We start from the raw sequence: 21842 nt of genomic DNA on the forward strand, positions 1-21842 counted from the left end.
TTACATGATTACACAAATAAACATAAATTCTACATGCAAAAAACTCCACACTGATGTACATCCATTTACAAAAAAATAAATTTGAGAATGATAATAGACAATTCTTATTGTAAATCTAACCATTTACCCTGACCTAAAATTACCTTCTGAAAATATATCTTTCATTTAAAGCTCTCCCATTGCAACTGCACTTGCCTCACATGAACCAGCTCATCAGTTACTTTTGAAAACATTTTATTTAGAACTACAAAAATTCAAAGCAATGTTTTAAGGGAACATACCACAGAATAGTTACGATTTCTTGCAAAATATATGCAAATACCTTATTTGTTGTTGATTTCTACAGATTGGTACATTTCTATCAGTTATTTTTAAATGTGCATATTTTCAAGTGATGCCATTTGGTGTCACCCAGGCAACACTGTCTCTGAATGAAAGCACCATCTGGGGTTAGAAAGTACAGTGGAAAAATGCCAATTGGCATCTTTACTGATGAGAAAATTATACTGCTATAAATAATAAGGCTAAAAAATTAGAAAGAAGACTCGATATACCTACAGTATTTATTATCAAAATCAATAACTAAACGTATGTTAAAGTTTTACGACATTGGTATACAAAAATGTACATAGATTTTGCTTAGATGTTATTATACACTCAATGTTACCTCCAGAATTGCATCTAGTTTACTTATTGGTGGCTATTGTGTTGATGGTATAAACATAGAGATCTAGCCTAATGCTAGCGACCCTTGTGTACTTCTGCTATAATTTTCTTAAGGATTGACAGCTGGCCCCTTTTCACTGAAGTTAGAGAAAATGGTCTCTGGCATACTTTAAGTCATCCTAAGCAAGTCTACTGGTCTGCATAATTTTTGATTACACTGCATCTAGCAACAAGTGATGAGTTTTCTCTATGGCCTGATGAACAAGGCTACAGCATTCAGTCAATGGGTGGCTATAGGTTTTGCAGAAGACAGAAATTGTCAACAGTGACAAGTGGAAATAAGCTTTCCAGAATGTTTCCATTTTCCACCAACTTTCCCAGCCACTTTTGCTATCTGTTTGCCCCAATGTAGATCAGATGTGTTTGTCAAGCCAAGAAACTGAACATTTGCATTCAAAGAATAGACTGTAAATTCTATCTAAACAATTAATGATAGTTCCAATTCAACACAAAACATCCATGCTGAGGTTTGTGGTTACTCTGTGTTTTGGATCGATAATAATAGACCCAGGTTCAGGATCTGGATGAATGTTAAATAAGAGACGAGACAAATGAAGTAAAGAATAAAACAGCGTTTACCGAGCGAAAAGAAACATAATAATAGTTTACGAAGAAAAGAGAAGTATGATAAGATGCAACAACACTCACGGCCTTCAGCCTGTCGGGAACTCCACAACGACGGCTGGTCTGGAGCATTGGGGGTCCCGGCACCGCTCGCGAATCATGGTCCAAGGTGAAGTTCAAAGAACTAAGGGACAGTGCTGTACCTTTATACTATCAAACAAACATACTATTGAACAAAACATGGGTGCGTGAGGCTTATGGCCAACTCCTACTCTGTAAGGCCCCAGGTGCTCGTCCACAAAGCATGAGATCTCAAGGCGCCGACCGTCTCATAACAAGCTGGTGTGCGTCCCAAGGTTGTTTCCCTCTCTCTCTATAGCAACAACATTCTACGGGGCATGGGACAGAGACACACTGTAAATATCTAGATATCATAATTAACAGTATGTGAGTAACCCTATACAAAGCACTCTGTAAATGAAATTGTTCAAATAAATTAGTGCCAAGAAATAATAGACATATGCACATTTATCATGACCCATTATTTAAGGAAGTTATATATCCAGATGAGCAACTCAAAAGCTAGGCCACAATTCTCAATGTCATGTTTTATGAAATATCAAGGGCTACTACTGTGACTTTGTACTGGTTATCTTAATAATCACTTTATCTCATACATGAGATTGAGAATGTCCGCAGTTGATTAGTTTTCTGTGGAGCCAATCTGGTGAAGAAGGTAGCAGTTTTCTGTTATTGAGATGGTGCAACAGCTTCTCATTCACTGTGTTTTCTGTGAGCTATGACACAGTTGGAAGGTACTGAATGTCTACCTGTAGTTATTCTTGTTTTAACTTATGATTCCTCCTTGTAACTAAATACAATATTTGCTGCTTTCAACTCAAATAGGACACCATTTGACAGGGACAGACGAGACAAAGGAGCACTTAGCTTCCAAGATAGGGGTTTGAGGGCCAATGCTATTTGGGTTAGAAGCTTTCTGTTGATAATTTTACCCCTTAAGAGCTTACCTTTCTTCTTTACAAGAATTCTGAAATTCCCTTTCAGCAAAGTAGACAATTAATTATCCCTTTACAGAAATTTGACCAATAACAGGTTTAGTGTGTCCAAAATAAGCAAATCAGACAAAACTCAAATCTCAGAGGTGAAAGGTCAGTTTGAAAATACACGGTGTCACTCTATTATAATGTAGGCTTTATGCCAGGTTGTTTTTGTTGTAAAAATCTCATTTTTTCACCATCACTGTTAAAAATCTGGAAGTTATTACACCCTGAGGAGAAAAAGCTTTGAAAATGACATACACTGTAATAATTTTCTCCTAAAATAATTCATAGTCATAATTCATGAAAATATACTGTTATTTATAAAAGTAAACAATGAAATTATGTAAAATGTATTTGAAGAGACAGCGGTATCGTCTGTAGATTTGCTTGATCTTCATTCCTAATTGGAAGGCTGTATTCTCATGCAAGGTCACACACCTACACATAGTGTGTGTATATGTATGTCATCACAAAGATGTATATATATATATATATATGTAGATATATATAAATATATAAAACCTTGTATTCATACCCACATATTTCATCTTCATTATGTAATCCTGTCCATAAAATAACCCACCAGCCCTCAAATGATCACTGCACACAAGAATCAATGTATGCAAGCCTTGAATCACTATATTTCCAGCTGACAAACACCTACATATACATAGTAATGAGTGAGAGAGAAAGCTACTTATCACACTTATACCCATATAGACATAATTCCTCTTACATAACTACACTGTCTATGTACACACCTGCATGCGTACACATTTCTCACAGCAACATATAATCTGACACACATCCACACAATCATTTCCACATATTTCTTGCAGTAATGCCCATTTGCACTTTTCCAACAGCTTTCTGTTACAAACACATGTACTCATGCAGGACAGACTTTGGGTATTGGGATTATTTCCACTCGAGCAGATAAGGCTAAGAAGAAATCATTTTTTTTTATTATGAAAACTTTTGATAGAATGAATAGGAAAAGATAATTTCCTCTGCTTGGAGAATCTGTGAAAAGGGTCATCAATTTAAATCGATCACAGAAAATGGGAAGACAGATTGGAGAAATTTCTTGGAGTGTGGAATGCTCTGCCACAGAGAATTGTTCAAACAGAGACCATTGTATCTTTTAATGGAAAATCTGATACATAGTTCAAGTGAGGAAGTTACAAGGCTATGGAGATTTGTTTTGGATTGCTCCAGCAGAGTCAGCAGACAAACAAGGGGCTGAATGGCCTCCTTCTGTCCTATAAACTTCTATAGTTGTGTGGTTCTCACATTGCTTCGTAAGGTGCACATATTTATCAAGCACATTTTTCTTGAGTCAGTTCCACAAACACAGATTGGTTAGGAGCTGTAAGTTGTAATAGTGATGACACGTTTCCAGTTGTCATTCATTATTTCTGGCACAAATTGTAACATGCTTGCCTTGTGCAATATGCAGAAGTACTGCATTCTTTCAATCTCGCCATCCAGATGTTGTCCCTTTTTAAATGACACAATCTCCCACACACACCAGCAATTATTAGCCATGTTTTTTTCCTGTTCTCACTTCATTATCATCATCATAGGCAGTCCCTCGGAGTCGAGGATGACTTGCTTCCACACTAGAAATGAGTTCTCAGGTGACTGAAGAGTCCAATGCGGGACCTACAGTCTCTGTCACAGGTGGGGAAAATGGTGATTGAAGGAACAGGTGGGTGGGATGCCTGGGTTGGCACGTGCTCCTTCCACTGTCTACGCTTGGCTTCAGCTTGCTCCCGGCAAGAAGACTCGAGGTGTTCAGCACCTTCCCGGATGCTTTTCCTCCACTTTGAGCAGTCTTGGGCCAGGGATTCCCAGGTGTCGGTGGGGATGTTACATTTTTTCAAAGAGGCTTTGAAGGTGTCCTTGAAGCGTTTCCTCTGTCCACCTGGGGCTTGCTTGCTGTGTCAGAGCTCCGAGTAGAGCGCTTGCTTTGGGAGTCTCGTGTCAGGCATGCGGGCGATGTGGCCCATCCAGCGGAGCTGATCGAGCATGGTTAGTGCTCCAATGCTAGGATATTGGCCTGAGCGAGGACGCTGACGTTGGTGCACCTATCCTGCCAATGGATTTGCAGGACCTTACGGAGGCAGCGCTGGTGGTACTTCTCCAGTGTTTTGAAGTGCCTGCTATACATAGTCCATGTCGCTGAGCCATATAGAGGGGCGGGTATCACCACTGCTCTGTAGACCATGAACTTGGTACCGGGTTTGAGGTCGTGGTCTTTAAACACTCTGTTCCTCAGGGAACCGAAGGCTGCACTGGCACGAAAGGCTGTGTTGGACCTCATCGTCGATGTCTGCCCTTGTTGATAGTAGGCTCCCGAGGTATGGAAAATGGTTCACATTTTCCGAGGCCTCGTTGTGGATTTTGATAACCGGGGGCGAGTAGTGCTGTGTAGTGGGGACAGGTTGGTAGAGGACCTTTGTCTTATGGATGTTTAATGTAAGGTCCATGCTCTCATATGTCTCAGTGAAGGTGTTGACGGTGGCTTGGAGTTTGGCCTCCAAGTGTGCGCAGACGCTGGTGTCGTTTGTGTACTGTAGTTCGATGATGGAGGATGAGACGACCTTGGATCTTCCAATACCTCGGCAACCCCTTATCAACAAGAGCAGACATTGACGATGAGATTCAACACCGCCTCCAGTGCACCAGTGCAGCCTTCGGCCGCCTGAGGAAAAGAGTGTTTGAAGACCAGGCCCTCAAATCTGCCACCAAGCTCATGGTCTACAGGGCTGTAGTAATACCCGCTCTCCTGTATGGCTCAGAGACATGGACCATGTACAGTAGACACCTCAAGCCTCTGGAAAAATACCACCAATGATATCTCCGCAAGATCCTACAAATCCCCTGGGAGGATAGATGCACCAACGTTAGCATCCTCGAACAGGCCAACATCCCCAGCATTGAAGCACTGACCAAACTACATCAGCTCCACTGGGCAGGCCACATTGTTTGCATGCCAGACACGAGATTCCCAAAGCAAGCACTCGACTCGGAACTCCTTCATGGCAAATGAGCCAAAGGTGGGCAGAGGAAACGTTACAAGGGCACCCTCAAAGCCTCCCTGATAAAGTGCAACATCCCCACTGACACCTGGAAGTCCCTGGCCAAAGACCGCCCTAAGTTGAGGAAGTGCATCCGCGAGGGCGCTGAGCACCTCAAGTCATCAGCGAGAGCATGCAGAAATCAAGCGCAGGCAGCGGAAAGAGCGTGCGGCAAACCTGTCCCACCCACCCTTTCCTGCAATGACTATCTGCCCACCTGTGACAGGGACTATGGTTCTCGTGTTGGACTGTTCAGCTACCTAAGGACTCATTTTTAGAGTGGAAGCAAGACTTCCTCAATTCAGAGGAACTGCCTATGATGATGATGATGACGTAGTTCGATGACGGAGGATGGGACGACCTTGGATATGGCCTGGAGGTGGTGGAGGTTGAACAGATTCCCATTTATCCTGTAATTTAGCTCTACTCCAGCGGGGAGCTTGCCGAGGGTGAGAGGGAGCAATGCAACAGGAAGATCGAGAAGTGCGTTGGTACGATGACATAGCCTTACTTGACCCCAGTCCGAATGTGGAATGGGTCTGTGGTGGATCCGTTGGTCAGGATCACGGCTTGCATGTCATCGTGGAGCAGGCGGAGAATGGTGACAAACTTTTGAGGGCAGTCGAATCTGAGGAGGATGCTCCACAATCCCTCATGGTTGACAGAGTTGAAGGATTTTGTGAGGTCGAAGAAGGCCATGTACAAGAGTTGGTGCTGTTCCCTGCATTTCTCTTGTATCTGCTGCACGGTGAAGATCATGTCCATTGTGCCCCTTAGTGGGCTGATTCCACATTGCGACTCTAGGAGGAGTTCTTCAGCCACAGGAAGAAGGCGATTCAGGAGAATTCTTGTGATGACTTTCCCGGTGGTCAACAGCAGGGAGATTCCTCTTTAGTTACCGCAGTCGAACTTGTCCCCTTTCTTGAAGATGGTCACGATTACAGCATCTCTGAGATCTCCTGGCATGATCTCCTCCTTTCAGACAAGAGAGATGAGATCATGGATCCGCGCCAGTAGTGCATCACCACTATGTTTTATTGCTTCGGCGGGGATTCCATCTGCTTCAGTTGACGGATGGCCTTTTGAACCTTGTGCTGGGCTGGGGTTGTACTGAGATGGTGGTGGGTGGCATGCTGTGGGATGGAGTCAAGGACACTCACGTCGAAGACAGAGTCTCGGTTGAGGTGATCCTCGAAGTGCTCCTTCCAGTGCGCACTGACTGCCTCGCTGTCCTTGATGAGCACCTCTCTGTTCTTGGCCAGTCAGGCCTTGAGTGCTTGGGGTGTAGGTCGTCTTGATTGCGCTGAAGAATCCTCGCATGTAGTGGTTGTCGGCTAGCTGCTGAATTTCTTGAGCTTTCTCCACCCACCATCTGTTCTTTAGGTCGCGGGCTTTCTGTGGACCTCCGCCTTCAGAGTCTGTAGAGCTGCTTTCTTGCCCTTGAGTTGTGTCGCTGCTTCTGGTCCAAGAATGCCTTGTACTTGTGGCATATTAGCTCCTGGATCTCCTCCTGGTTCTTGTGGAACCAGTCTTGGTGTTTACTGGTCGAGTGACCGAGCTCTCTTCGCAGGTGCTGATTAGGGAATGATCTGGTCGCTTAGTCACAACATCAGAACATTCCAAATGCCTATTCCACAGTAATCTACTTAGTCTCTTTTTATGATTTCTCTCTCTGCCAATCTATTCCGTTTCACACAGACAACACCACCCATTCAACCCCTTTCTAACTTGGCCACGCAATCCTCTCCACGCAATCTGCAAACCTAAGCAATAGCGCTTTTAACTCTCACAATTCAGTCAAAAGCAACACCAAATAGAGGAAGACCCACATTATTGAACATGTTGGAATCCCTTGCAATGTTGTTTTCTTAAAAAGAAACAAATCTAGTTAACTGATTGCATGGATGCAATAATGTGTTTAAAATAAATCAGCAATTACATTTGCTAAACATGGGACAATTTGAACACGGTCTTTGCTGTTTCATTTATTGTTGCCATGGTGAAGATTGGGTTGTCTTGATCCGAGAGCTAGCAATCTTCATACAATCTGCTGGATCGACCAGACCCACCCGGAGGGATCACCTTTAGGAAATCGGTATGTTATATCAAGCTTTTCCTGGTGTTTGATATTGTTGTTTGTAGACGTTCATTTATTCTTCATGATTTGTTCGAATTTTAAAGCAAACGGAGTCACCCGCTGCTTTTTTGGTTTATTTCAAAGATTTAGAATATGAAATTAATTATGAAGTTACAAGATCAAGGCGGGAATTGGCAATCTGTTATATTGTAGTCAATGTGACAACAATCGGTCCCTGTGAGCAACCGAGCCTTCCCTTTGAAAGATCCCAGTATAAAGCGCATACCTTTGGTAAGAAGTAGTAGCCGATTGACGGATGAACATTTTCAGAAATTATCTCCAAAGCCGCAGCAGGAGAACAACTCCCACCCAATGGTCCCGCTGCACAGCCGGTGCTTTCAGTCCTTGGGTATAGGTTTCAATCGATGTACCTAATTATTCACCAGCTTTGGAAGGGCAGTTTGTAACATGCATTTCCACAATGATCGCACAGAATTATTTCCTTACCGACCATTACTCTGTGAAGAAGACATTTGGTAATCCGGAAATGTTCATAGATTGATCGGTTTATTATCCTTGTAGCATACTCAGCCTTTCTGACCATTCAAACGGTTTGTTTAAACGGCTCCATCGTATGGCCGCAATCTAAAAGAGAAATACGATTGTTGCCACATTGGAATTCAATCTCAGCACAGTGCAGAACCAATAATGGCAATAGATTTGTTAGTTATCCTAAGCGACTATCGTCGATAGATATGAACACTTAGATTGCAATATTGCAAAGAATATTTTTCACTCTCCTTTATACCGAAGCAACGGTGTTGATCTGGCGATAGCACCAGACTTCATTAAAAATACTATGGTTAGCGCAGAAGTGTCCTGGAGGAGCTATCTCCCCAACTAGATTAGAAAGTATCACAGTGAACGGTCGCCTTGTATTCGGGATATGGCCAGAGATGAGTGAGCAGCATCACATTGTGCCATTATCCTATACCTGAGCCGCCGTGTTGTCTATACTCTTCATTCATTTCATCATTTGACCGAGATTCAACAAGGCTAAAAAATACTGGAACCCCCTCAACAGGTCAGGCAGCATCTGTGGAGAGAGAAAAGGATTATACTTACAACGGTAACTTTTCCCCTTTCTCCACAGATGCTGTCCAACCTGCTGAATGTTTCCAGCAATGTTCGGTTGTTCAGATTTCCAACATCTGCAGTATTAAATTTTATTCAGCAATCCCCGCTACTTCATTCTAACATTAAATTGTAATTCTTACGGATTAAACCGAAAATTATAGAATGTGCAGTTGTGTGCAGGACTGTGTTGTTTGTATGCGTCTGCGTTCTTGCCCGCACGTCTTGTGTGTGTCTACCCCTCAGTGTGCATGTACCTATCCTGTGTGTGTCGACCCCTCTGTGTGCATGTACCTTTCCTGTTTGTGTCTACCGCTCTGTGTGCATGTACCTTTCCTGTTTGTGTCTATCTCTGTGTGCATGTACCTATCCTGTATGTGTCTACCCCTCTGTGTGCATGTACCTATCCTGTGTGTGTCTACCCCCCTGTATGCATGTACCTATCCTGCATGTGTCTACCCGTCTGTGTGCATGTACCTATCCTGTGTGTGTCTACCCGTCTGTGTGCATGTACCTATCCTATGTGTGTCTACCCACCTGTATGCATGTACCTATCCTGTATGTGTCTACCCCTCGGTGTGCATGTACCTATCCTATATTTGTCTACCCCTCTGTGTGCATGTACCTCGCCTGTATGTGTCTACCCCTCTGTTTTACATGTACCTATCCTGTGTGTGTCTATCCCTCTGTGTGCATGTACCTTTCCTGTTTGTGTCTATCCCTGTGTGCATGTACCTATCCTGTATGTGTCTACCCCTCTGTGTGCATGTACCTATCCTGTGTGTGTCTACACCCCTGTATGCATGTACCTATCCTGTATGTGTCTACCAGTCTGTGTGCATGTACCTATTCTGTATGTGTCTACCCCTCTGTGTGCATGTACCTAGCCTGTATATGTCTACCCCTCTGTTTTACATGTACCTATCCTGTGTGTGTCTAGCCGTCTGTGTGCATATACCTATCCTGTATGTGTCTACCCGTCTGTGTGCATGTACCTATCCTGTGTGTGTCTAGCCATCTGTGTGCATGTACCTATCCTGTATGTGTCTACCCGTCTGTGTGCATGTACCTATCCTGTATGTGTCTACCCCTCTGTGTGCATGTACCTAGCCTGTATGTGTCTACCCCTCTGTTTTACATGTACCTATCCTGTGTGTGTCTACCCATCTGTGTGCATGTACCTATCCTGTATGTGTCTACCCCTCTGTGTGCATGTACCTATCCTGTGTGTGTCTACCCCTCTGTGTGCATGTACCTATCCTGTATGTGTCTACCCCTCTGTGTGCATGTACCTATCCTGTGTGTTACTACCCCTCTGTGTGCATGTACCTATCCCGTATGTGTCTACCCGTCTGTGTGCATGTACCTATCCTGTGTGTGTCTACCCCTCTGTGTGCATGTACCTTTCCTGTTTGTGTCTATCCCTGTGTGCATGTACCTATCCTATATGTGTCTACCCCTCTGTGTGCATGTACCTATCCTGTGTGTGTCTACACCCCTGCATGCATGTACCTATCCTGTATGTGTCTACCAGTCTGTGTGCCTGTACCTATCCTGTATGTGTCTACCCCTCTGCGTGCATGTACCTAGCCTGTATATGTCTACCCCTCTGTTTTACATGTACCTATCCTGTGTGTGTCTACCCATCTGTGTGCATGTACCTATCCTGTATGTGTGTACCCCTCTGTGTGCATGTACCTATCCTGTATGTGTCTACCTCTCTGTGTGCATGTACCTATTCTGTATGTGTCTACCCCTCTGTGTGCATGTACTTATCCTGTGTGTGTCTACCCCTCTATGTGCATGCACCTATCCTGTTCGTCCGTGTGCATGTATTTGGCATCGATTGCGCGACAGCAGGTGTAACGAGGACCTGAGTGGTGCGATCTCGACTCCAGTATTTACACACGCTGGGGGGGGGGGGGGGGAGACAAATGGTAAAAGAGAGTGATGAGAGGGAGATTGACAAAGTGAGGTCAGGGTAAAGAAGCAGTGAGAGATTGCAGAGTGACGTGATTGGGGCCCAGGAGTGGCAAGAGTTCGGGGCTCAGAAGAGGCGAAGGCCCAGGGGCAGCACGGGCCAGCCCACACTGCGATACTAGGTCTGTGCAGCAGAGCTGGTCTCCAGTCGTCTTGGTTAATCCTTGCAACTGGACCAAGACCTAGCTCTGTCAAGCAAATGTAGTGGCTGGTGTGCAACGGCCACCATATGTTTAAAAAATCCATGCACAGGCATTTGGTTTGTGTCTGTTGGAGTATCTGCATGAGAGGCATTGTCCACTTCTACGTGTCTGCCGGTATTTGCATAGTTCTGTGTCTTTTTGTCTGTATGTCTGTACAAAGGTACTGCTCTTTTTATTTCCTGGGTTAGTCTGTATGTATGTGTGTAAGAGTGTGTATGTATGTATGTATGTATGTATGCAGCCATTGACACGGTTGACCAAACTATCCTTCTCCAACGCATCTCCTCCACCACCCAGCCTCGTAAGACTTCACTCGCCTGGTTCCATTCTTATCTATCTAACCATAGCCAGAGAATCACCTGCGATGGCTTCTCTTCCCGCTACCACACGGTTACCTCTGATGTCCCCCTAGCATCTATCCTTGGCCCCCTCCTATTTCTCATCTACATGCTGCCCCTCATCTGAAAACACGCCATCAGTTTCCACATGTATGCTGAGAACACCCAGCTCTACCTCACTACCACCTCTTTTGACCCCTCCACTCTCTCTGATTTGTCACGCTGCTTGTTCAACATCCAACTCTGGATGAGTAGAAATTTCCTCCAACTAAATATTGGGAAGACCAAAGCCATTATTTTTGGTCCCTGCCACAAACTCCGTTCCCTGGTCACCGACTCAATCCCTCCCCCTGGTTACTGCCTTGGCATCCTATTTGACCCTGTGATGAGCTTCCATCGAAACATAGAAAATTGGTGCAGGAGTAGGCCATTCGGCCCTTAGAGCCTGCACCACCATTCAATAAGATCATGGCTGATCATTCCCTGAGCGTCGTCGGAGAAAGAGGTCTTCTTGGCCAACCATGTATCCGCTCCATCACCAAGACTGTCACTTCCATCTCCAAAAGTACTGATTTATTTGTCTCACTTAATGGATGGGTGAGGGTTGTTGATTCTTACAGCACCACACAGCAGATTAAAGGAATAATGACCAGTAATTATATGGAAAATTGAAGTCAGAACTTAAGCAACAATTAAGAGTTTGCATCTTAGACGATGTTTCACTCTTATGAAGAGGTATATCAGATCATTTAGTAGTCAGCGAAGACAAGTTTCTTGTTTCGCTTCTGTGCACTTACAAAACGATATTTATTTACCGAGGCAGGCATCCAACCATAGAATTTGTTAGTTTCCAAATAATTAGTCATTTCGCGAGAAAATATATTTATCATAATTGTACCAAAAATCAATACATTAAGTCATGCTTTAATAAATGTTTTTTGTGTAGCCAGAAATGATGTGAGATCAAATACTTTGTTTACAAAGTAGTATCAGCAAGTAATGATAGCTGTCATTTCACAAGTACAATCCATTAAAGTTTAAACTTGAGGAGGTGTCGGCAATCTGCAGGCAGATGTGCTGCCGAGTGTTCAAAGGCGAGAACACACTGTTATATTAGCCGATATCGGTATCGTGAAATTCTGTTTACTAATGTGAGCGCTTGTTAAATAATTCATATAATATGACAGCATGACATGTATAAAAGATCGATACCAATAGAGGGATGTCATTTCGACTGTGGAAGTGTAAATAATGGAAGTACGGCGAATAAACAAATAGAACTGGTTTCTTCTGTAAGTCAGAGGAGAACACATTCGGACTTCAGGTCTATGGCACAATTGAAATAACCCACAATATACAGTGGGGTACACACATAAACACCTCTGGGTGACATCATTACATCTTTTTATCAATCAAGATGGATCTCATCAAATACTGTCTAAAACAAATAGTCAACATTCGAATCGAATATGTAATCTGCGCGTCTGGTGCAATTTTGACTCAATGAAAATCCTAATCGCCGTAAAAATCGAAAGGATTCTCGTTTTTCAGAATTAATTTGCAACATGTTAGTTACTGACTGGAAGGTCCGTTAATAACACAGGCGCATACATTAATGCAGATACTTGTATTAAAGCACCCAAAGTATTCCACGGATCAGGAACATTGAGCTTTCTCTCTGTTCCGACTATTCCTTGTAGCATCAGTGCAGCATTTGCTTTGTATGACTCCACGGAAGAGAATAGAGGATGTTGAAGCTGCCAATTGAGTAAATGTGTTAAACAGAATCTTAGCGGATCAGTCCACTTCAATGTCACATTATTCGCATATTAAGTCATTGTATTAATGGATTATAGCAATCATTCCACAGAATCAAAAAAACTTAAAGATAAGGATGCATTTCAGTGTTTCAGATTTACTTCACCCGCGCCTTTAATTGGATATATAGTGAAATGTACATTAACGATCTCATATGCGGAGAGAGAAAATAGTTCTGTACAGTTATAAGGTGACAGCGGCGACAGCGTCACATTAAAGATGACATTATTTGGGTCTGCGTTAAGAGATTACTTGACACACACCAGGAGTGAGATGTATGATGAGCATAACACGATCTAGATTACAAACCTATTGCATTTATTTAAGAAACAGAAACCGGTTGCAATTTTTAAACAGAAAGGGAGTCATAGTCCAAACGGTTTAGCAAATCTGTTAAATCACACGAGATTGCTATTTTAGATGCGTTTTATTCCATATTTTAACATTCAGAATTCAAATGCTTAAATTACTTGTTATTTTTATAAATGTTTTCCAAGTGCAGTGTCTTGGTACGCCACATAACACGACGCCCACTTTCGCACTTTGCATTGTAAGAAATTCTGTACAAAAATGTTGCACAGTAGATGGTCTGTGGACTACCCTAGTATCTTGTGATGGTGATCACAGCATGTGTTGGGTGGGGGTTAGAGGGTTATTATTATAACAATTGGTCGAAATTTTAAAATTATTATTATTTGGATGTTTATTATGTTTATGTAGAGTTAGTTTCTGTTTACTAGCGCTGCCCGGCTGAAATTGACCTGAACTCACCGTTAGCGGGAGTGAGATGACGCGCTAAATCTTGAAACATTGCTTTATCCTTTTAAGTTACACTTCGTTCCATCAACGCCACGATGCTGAAATACGACTTACCACCGGGAGATGGCGCCAAAAGTTTAACATTGGCCCACTTGGTAACTCCATCACAACTGTGTTTAATTTCGACCCCATTTTCACAATAAACAAAATAAATGCGAGTTTCTTCTCTTCTATTCAATCGCATCTTTTCATCTACAGTGAAACGGAAATCTAATTAAATCGGAAGATGTCTGCCATGCATGCATGCATAATGCCATTCTCACTTGATAAATGGCACACACGAGGGTTTGGATGCGATTCTTGAAGCCACTCGTTAAATTCAGACGGTTTATGCGGATCGTTGACGCATCCTGCAATTTCACAAACCTGATCTGTCATCGTGCATGACGCGAGGAAAGGACACATTGCAACCTCTTTCTTTAATTTCACTGAGAATAAATACGATTGCATAATAGAGAGGATGATATTAAGGGACAAGGTGCGGACAGTTAAACGGCAGCGTGGCATGATGATGACTTGTGGTCTGGCCGAATTGAATCTCCAATGCTCCAGAAGGTACGTGTCTGCAAAGATTGAGCGCTGTGCGTCCTCTCTCACCCGATTCTGAATGTCAACTGCCTCAAAGATCAGCCACGCCGCCAAGCAGCTCGTGTGATTTTTTTAACCAAGTAGCGCCAGCGAACACAGAGAAAGGTTCCCGACTGAAAGCAAACCGCAGGGAAAACGACCGCCAGAATGTATTTACCTTTCCTTAGCTGTCGGAACAGATATAGATAGGCAGTAGGAGATGCCATCACAGGCGATTCCGGCTACCAGGACGCCGAATCTTTGGGTAAATATCAAATGCAATGCATTTTACAGCAACTAGAACTCACGTATGGTAATTCGCACATATATGGGAGAATATCAAACTGTATATTGTATTTAAACTAAACTGTACACTACCAGTGGTGTCCTTTTTAATGGAAATGGTTTAATAAGAAATGACGGTAATCCTAATTGAGTTATTGCTCGCTTTTAGCCCTACACTTTTAACAGTTTCTGGGAATAGTCAGATTCAGGAAATGCAATGGATTTCACCCGCGCCCGCCCCACCAATCTCCCTTTAATTATACATATTTAGCCCCGAGTATTTTATAACTAAATGTTCTTTGGAAGAAAAGCAACATTTGGAAAATCGCACCAGGTAGGCGATTTGTCTCGAAGTAAGCAGGCGGCAAGGCAGGGGCGATCTGTAATGCAGCTTCCGTCTCTTCACCAGGGCGACAGGTGAAGCAGTCCCTTTGGGGTTAGGTTCGATGCGATGATTTATGACACACGCCACTCTGCTATTGAGATATTCATGTCAAAGACAAACTGAGAGTGACCCTTGCAATCACACTTCTCCAGGCATTAGCGTACAATGTCTTTCTACAATAACAACGACATATCTTCACAGACTCTCGGGGTATAAATGTAAGCACTGGGACACCACAAGAGTAGTAGGTCAAATGGGATGATGGAGTAAACGGCAAACTCTATTGCAATCTGCCGCCATCCGTCAGACGATGAAGAGTATGTAAAGAATTATTGACACAAGAATGATACTGTCACTCTTCCATCAATACAGTTGAATTTTGACTTGCATGGTAGTCACGTACTGGAATCAGGATTTATGCGGATGCTTTCAAAGAAATGAACACAAATTATATGCAATATATAATTGGTATGATTCATGATTTATTATGCGTTTGAATCTAACATTTGAGTAAACACAAAGCATGTATTTAATGAACAGAACCTATTTTGGAGAAGGTGTTAGTATTGGAAAGATGACCCTCGGGTATAGGTCATTTAACCAAAGCATTGTCTAAATGTACTGTGATCTGAATTACAACAATTGAACAGCTGTAGTAATGTGGTTATAACACGGTGCTTGGGTCAGGATTAGATGGTAGAGCGGAAGCAAGAGTCGGGGAAGGGAATAGATTTGAACTGTTTTGCGACATGTGAATTGTGTAACTGGTGTTAACAAGGTATGTATGTCCAGAGACATATTTACACCAGCTTATTAAATATCACAACTGATGTTATTACAGTGGAAATATATTTATCGGAAAATAACTGGGTCGAAAATGAAATATAATTAAAAATAACACTAACTTAATGTTTCAAAACTTTAAATGAAACAGATAATAATAGTCAATAGTTTATTTTCTGTATTGAAATGTTATTCTTGAGCTCAGGTACTGGGTCTATGAAGGTTCCTTCACCATTTTAGCTTTGTGATGGACTTGAATTATGATTTAACTCATGCGCAGATATAACCAATGATAAATCAACAGAAGAAATAACGCTTCAAATTGGTAATGGTTTTCGTGTGATTTTGCTCCATGCGACATGATACAACATTTATAAAACCATTTGATCTACCCAATGAAGTAAAATGCGTCACATACGAATTCTGAAGAGATGGACTTTCAATGTACATATCTATATTTGTAATGCAAAATAACAGAGATTAATTTGAAATTATCATCCTGCAGCGGACCCATAGCATTAATCATATGAATTATTGTCAAAGCTCGATGACAGGAAATCTCTCCGGGCTTCCGATGTAAGTTCTTGACATTTTTCGTCAGTTAATATGGCTTTTGGGATTCTGCAAGAATATATGGCAGGAGCTAAGGACAGTCAATTCTCAGTGATATTCTGAATGTTTTTCTTTTCTTAATGATAGGCATCAAGATCGTGACATCCTTGGAATCCCTGATGAACTGTGGGCTACAAAAATGAAGTTTGGAAGTTCTTGATTGATCCATATGGTCCATTGGTAAACATTTTCTCACATGACTGAAGCTTTCAGATTCCAATTATTTTCATCTTACATCACAATGCTTTCCTGAACTTCAAAGAACACTTGTTTAAGATGGTTTTCCTACTATGGCTTATGGTTTTCCTGACAGTGGAAGATGTTTTCAGGAACTTTCACTTCAGCGCTTCTGCCCAGTCGGGTGAGCGAAGGGTGGTTGCTCACCAGCCGGGAGACATCGTCATTGGGGCTTTATTCTCAATCCACCACCAGCCACCAGCGGACAAGGTCCACGAGAGGAAGTGCGGTGCCATAAGGGAGCAATATGGCATTCAAAGGGTCGAGGCCATGCTCCACACGCTTGATCGCATCAATGCAGACCAAATGTTGCTACCAAACATAACGCTAGGATGTGAAATTAGGGACTCTTGCTGGCATTCCGCTGTGGCTCTTGAGCAAAGCATTGAGTTTATAAGGGACTCCCTTATCTCCAATGAGGAGGAAGAGGGAGTAGTGCGTTGCGTTGATGGGACGACGGTACCGTTCCGAGCCAAAAAACCTATAGTTGGAGTTATCGGGCCTGGCTCCAGCTCTGTGGCCATTCAAGTGCAAAACCTGCTGCAACTCTTCAACATACCTCAAATTGCATATTCTGCCACAAGCATGGACTTAAGTGATAAAACATTGTTTAAATATTTTGTAAGGGTGGTGTCATCTGATGCTCGTCAAGCCCGTGCCATGGTCGACATCGTGAAGAGATACAACTGGACCTACATCTCTGCTATACATACAGAAGGTATTTTGCTGATATTTAAAAAAAAATCATTTGTGCAGTTTTCTATTAAACTGCCTTGAATATGTCAATTACTAAGTAGGCTTAAATGATTAATTTAAAGCATTGCTAGCAAAAAGATACAACCGCATCTGCCTGCTTAATAATCAACAATGTACAGACGCAAAACTAAAGTATGCAAAGTAATTTTCTTACTTTTGATTCTTTGTACTGTTCAATTCTTTTGTTTTAACGAAAAACATTTACACTATTGAAAATCTAGTTATGCTTTCCCTTAAGCAGTTTTTGGTTCTTAAACAAAAATCTTTACATAAAAATTAGATGATAACGGTTCCTCTTTAATATTTGCCCAAAATATTTCAGTTTGTTGAACGCAACACATTTTAGTGAAATGCAAGAAATACATTTTAAAATTAGCTTTAGTTTACATTTGATATACAGTTTATTTGGGTGGTTTGGCTAGCTCAAGAAGTTTACCTGGAATTGTGTTTCAGTTGCCGGGCGCTAAAAGTCCCAGCCCCAGAAGGTTACCACCCCCAATCGGGGCACAGCACCCCCCGCCCGCCAGACTTTTAGTGGCTGGTGCAAAAGTCTTGCCCTCGCCGGGGAAATGCCCTTACTGCCATCAAAAGGAATGGACGCAATCTCCCGCGCTCCACTTCCTTTGGGGGCGGTAACCGGAGTATTGAAGGAAGTGCTACACGGATGCTCCATGTAGTGCTGATGCGCTTCAATGCCCTCCCCTTCGATTAAAGGGGAGTGCTGCTGCGCACTCTGCAAGGCATCTGATGGCCTCCACTAGGTAATCAGGGCAACATACGACCTGGCCAAGACGGTGTGCCGGGCTGCATGATGACGACCCAGACAACAATAGGGCCACCATCGTTGAGCCGACCAGAGAGTCGGCCGACAAAAAAAAATGGCGGTCCAGGGTGCTGGCATCTCCCTCTTAAGCACTGCTCCGAGAGCGGATGTCGACCAGTTTCGCGACCCACGAAGTTGGCATTGACATCCACTTGCGCCACGCTGTGGGGCAATTACCCCCGCGGGGCATTAAGGGGCCGACATGGGCCAGTGAGGGCTTTTCGTGCCCGGCGAGTTGTGCGGTGGCCCAGGGCACTAATCGCGGGGTGCGCTGCTGCCGTGGCAGCCCCTCCACAAACTCCCTGGCAATTTCCTGGGAGGCAGTAGTGCCCCCCTTCCCGAGGCGAAAAGTGTCTTGCCAACAGGGCACCAACAGAGCTATAAAAAGGGGAAATTTCAGCCCCAAAGCCTTTGACCTATTTATATATTAGCCCAACTCTCTCCCAGACTGCAACTCAACTGCAAATGCCTTATAATGGATGCATTAACCATATAGCATATCATTATTTACAGTGAAATTACATTTATTGCAACCAAATTTCACTTATTGGGTGTTTCACCAAATTACAAGGTAGAGTTCTACAGATTGACGCTTTGATGAAACAAAGAAAGCAGCCAGTTTGAGTTTGGTTATAATAAGCAGTTAAATTTGAAATTGCCACATTCTTCAAATTAAATAGAAAGTAATTCAAAAGCATTTTGATGAAAATAAATTGCTGCATTTTCAGATTGTGAGTTGACCTAAAACCAATTGTCTACTTTGCACAAGGATTGGGAACCCGAAACAAGAACAGAAAATGCTGGGAACACTTAGCAATTCAGGCACAGCATATGTGGAGAGAAGTGACAAGTTAATGTCTCAGACATTTCCCTTCATTAGAACTGATTGTTGTCCTCAGTGTGGAGGACAACTTAAAATCAGTGCATGTGCGGGTAACCAGTGTTCAGTTTCATAACTGATCTGTTGATTAAGGAATAAACAATGCAAGATTGGTGTTCGGATCTGCACACTAAAGATGTAGGCATTTTTCTAAGAAGCAGCTTCATTCTATTCACTCATATGGTAAACAAATAGGAACATGTTTAGCAGACATTTATTGCATGAGTTCTGTATAAGCAGCCTCCAATATACTGATATACAAAATGATGATTTCTGAGTACTACGGCTACTTAATGTCTTACTGCTCTGGGAAAAGTTAGTAATGGTGACATTAATGGACTTTTGCTCTTCTTGTGACAATGCCTGGCACTCATGCTATTTGGAAGATAATTACAGATGTTGGTTTGATTAATCATTTGTAGGACCTTTAAAAGTACACAGGTGGTTCATAATTCTGTCCGGCACAAACAACCCACTCACAAGACATTTTTTTCATAGCAAGATTCAGTTCTGGGAGCTCAATAATTATTTTGGCAACATCTAATGGAAGCTTATTCCTTTTGGTCATACAAACCCAGAAATGACATTTGGAGATATTAGCATAGGGATATATTTGTATGACATTCCTCTATCAACAACCAGAATGCCATATAAATGTATTAAAATGGCTTGTTAATATAGCCACTAGTGATTTTGAGATTACAGACTCAAAGTCAACACTATTGCTTCTATCCTCACCATCTCTTCACCTTCAGAATTTTATGTTTTGCCAAAATCAAATGCAGCACTACCTTATAAAGATTGCATCAAACTGTCTACACCTGATTTCTATGTATTATCCTCATAATTAATCACTTCATTGAAAGCTTATCATATTGTGGGAAGAAGGGCACGGAATTTGAACTAAGGACTAAAATTGCAAAACATTTCAGACTGTAAGCAAGTTTTGAAATTATATAATCTAACAACAATACATTGGATAGAAATTCTTCCGAATTTCTGGAATTCTCAAGGGGTAGGGGTATTTCTCTGCAGTTCCCCAGTTTCTAAGTCCGCACACCATAACTAACCAGCTTCTTTCAGGCTTCTGCCAGTGCCATTTTGAGTTGCTTGGAGGTACTTTAAAGTTTGGAATTAGCCACACAGATTCTTTCTATCACAGTTATAGAGCAGCTTGGTAGTCTAATAGTTATGGCATTTATATAACTGTAAGTTTTAGATTTCTGAGTAAAAAGTATGTGCAGGTTGATTTATCAGTTCTTGCTCAAGTCACTGCAAAATCATATACTGTCTCTCTTATGCATGTGACATGTTGGGTTAATTTCATAAATGTGCCTTTTACATCCAATAGGCCATACCTAATACATAAACTGGACCATTTTCTGCTCAGTTATATTTCATTGTGCACATGACATTCACAGAGTGACCTGAGTATTGACATTGGCTAATGCACAATATTAAAGCAGATTATCATCGGTAATCATGGCCATCAATAAAGTATGTATGTCTATGAGAAGTTTAAAAAAAAAGTATGTAAAATATATAGATGAAGGGACGGGTTATTCAAAGCATGCACGCATTCTTTATATGTATTTAGGAGCTGCAGCAGTGGTGCCTCTCTTGTATGATATTTCTGGTATAAATGCAGCTCTGAAAGATGATCAGCAGATGCTGGTGGGAGGTGAGCATAAAATCTCCTGTCTACACATCCAACAAAAGTTAATTTACGTGAATTACTCTATCAATTCCAAGAGCAGAACCATTCAGTGCTTCCCATTCCCAGAAGAACGGCTGCAGCGACAATCTCATTCTCCCTGCATGGGCCAGCTGTTTCTGTCTCTCCATGACCCTCACATCATCCTGATGAGCAGGAAGCCTTAGTGGCCTAATAACTTTCCAACAGCTGAATATTTCTGCATTTCAATTCCGCCCCTTGCAGCTTGACACTGGTGAGTCATAATCTCAAGCCTGACAGTGTGCACTAGGAGCCTGCCTGGACTTGCTGGCCGTGTTTGCCAAACTCAGATACGTAATGCTGCAGGAGTCAGTGACCATCAAGTGCAGTGTGTTGAATCTGTGGCCAATGGTCACAATCTTGCCACATATAGTACTAAAAACTAGTTTTAGTTGTTCGCAATTTCTAGTACAACTTGCTTGTCTTGAAATTATTATTAATTTTCCCAAGATTACATGGAATAAGTTACAGTACCATCAATACCTTGATACCTCTGCTGGTGTTGTTATGTCTGACCATGCGTTAGGGTGGTGTGTAGTTGAAGGAGAAATGAAGGTAAGAGGTTGCCTTGTTTGGGCAGCATCACTGTAATCTTCAGCCTAGGGGTAAAAAGAACAGAATGGCTCTGTTCCTTGATTTGATTGTTTTATTAATATAAAGTACTTTTTATGGGTGCGCTTAGGAAATAAATGTACTTTAGAGTTAGGTTTCTTAAAACCATTGGACTGGTAACAGACATGGGTTAAGATATTTGGATTTTCAATGTACATACTTTGTAGACAGCCCCTGAACAGAATTGATTGAATTTGATCAAAGCCTCGAATAGTGTCTATTCTCCTAGAACTGATATTTGTCTGGTTAGATCTAAGTCTGACAGACTAGACAGTTCAGTGTGCAGAGTAAAAGTGCAAAACTATACGGTATCAATGCCACTAGAATCCTTTGATAAGGCTGTTTCATTTGTCATAGCTGTATT

General features: G+C 42.2%; 1 protein-coding gene across 1 annotated transcript in view; it reads left to right on the forward strand.

Annotated features, from left to right (window-relative positions):
- The first annotated feature begins 16711 nt into the window (after positions 1–16711).
- The window catches only part of grm5b (glutamate receptor, metabotropic 5b), a 929621-nt gene continuing 924490 nt past the window's right edge, over positions 16712–21842 (forward strand). The window contains exon 1 of the mRNA XM_070892001.1: positions 16712–17390. Coding sequence (XP_070748102.1) covers positions 16712–17390 — 679 coding nt within the window. The remainder of the gene's footprint in view (positions 17391–21842) is intronic.

Source organism: Pristiophorus japonicus, chromosome 10 (genome assembly GCF_044704955.1).
Source record: "Pristiophorus japonicus isolate sPriJap1 chromosome 10, sPriJap1.hap1, whole genome shotgun sequence".
NCBI lineage: Eukaryota > Metazoa > Chordata > Chondrichthyes > Pristiophoridae > Pristiophorus > Pristiophorus japonicus.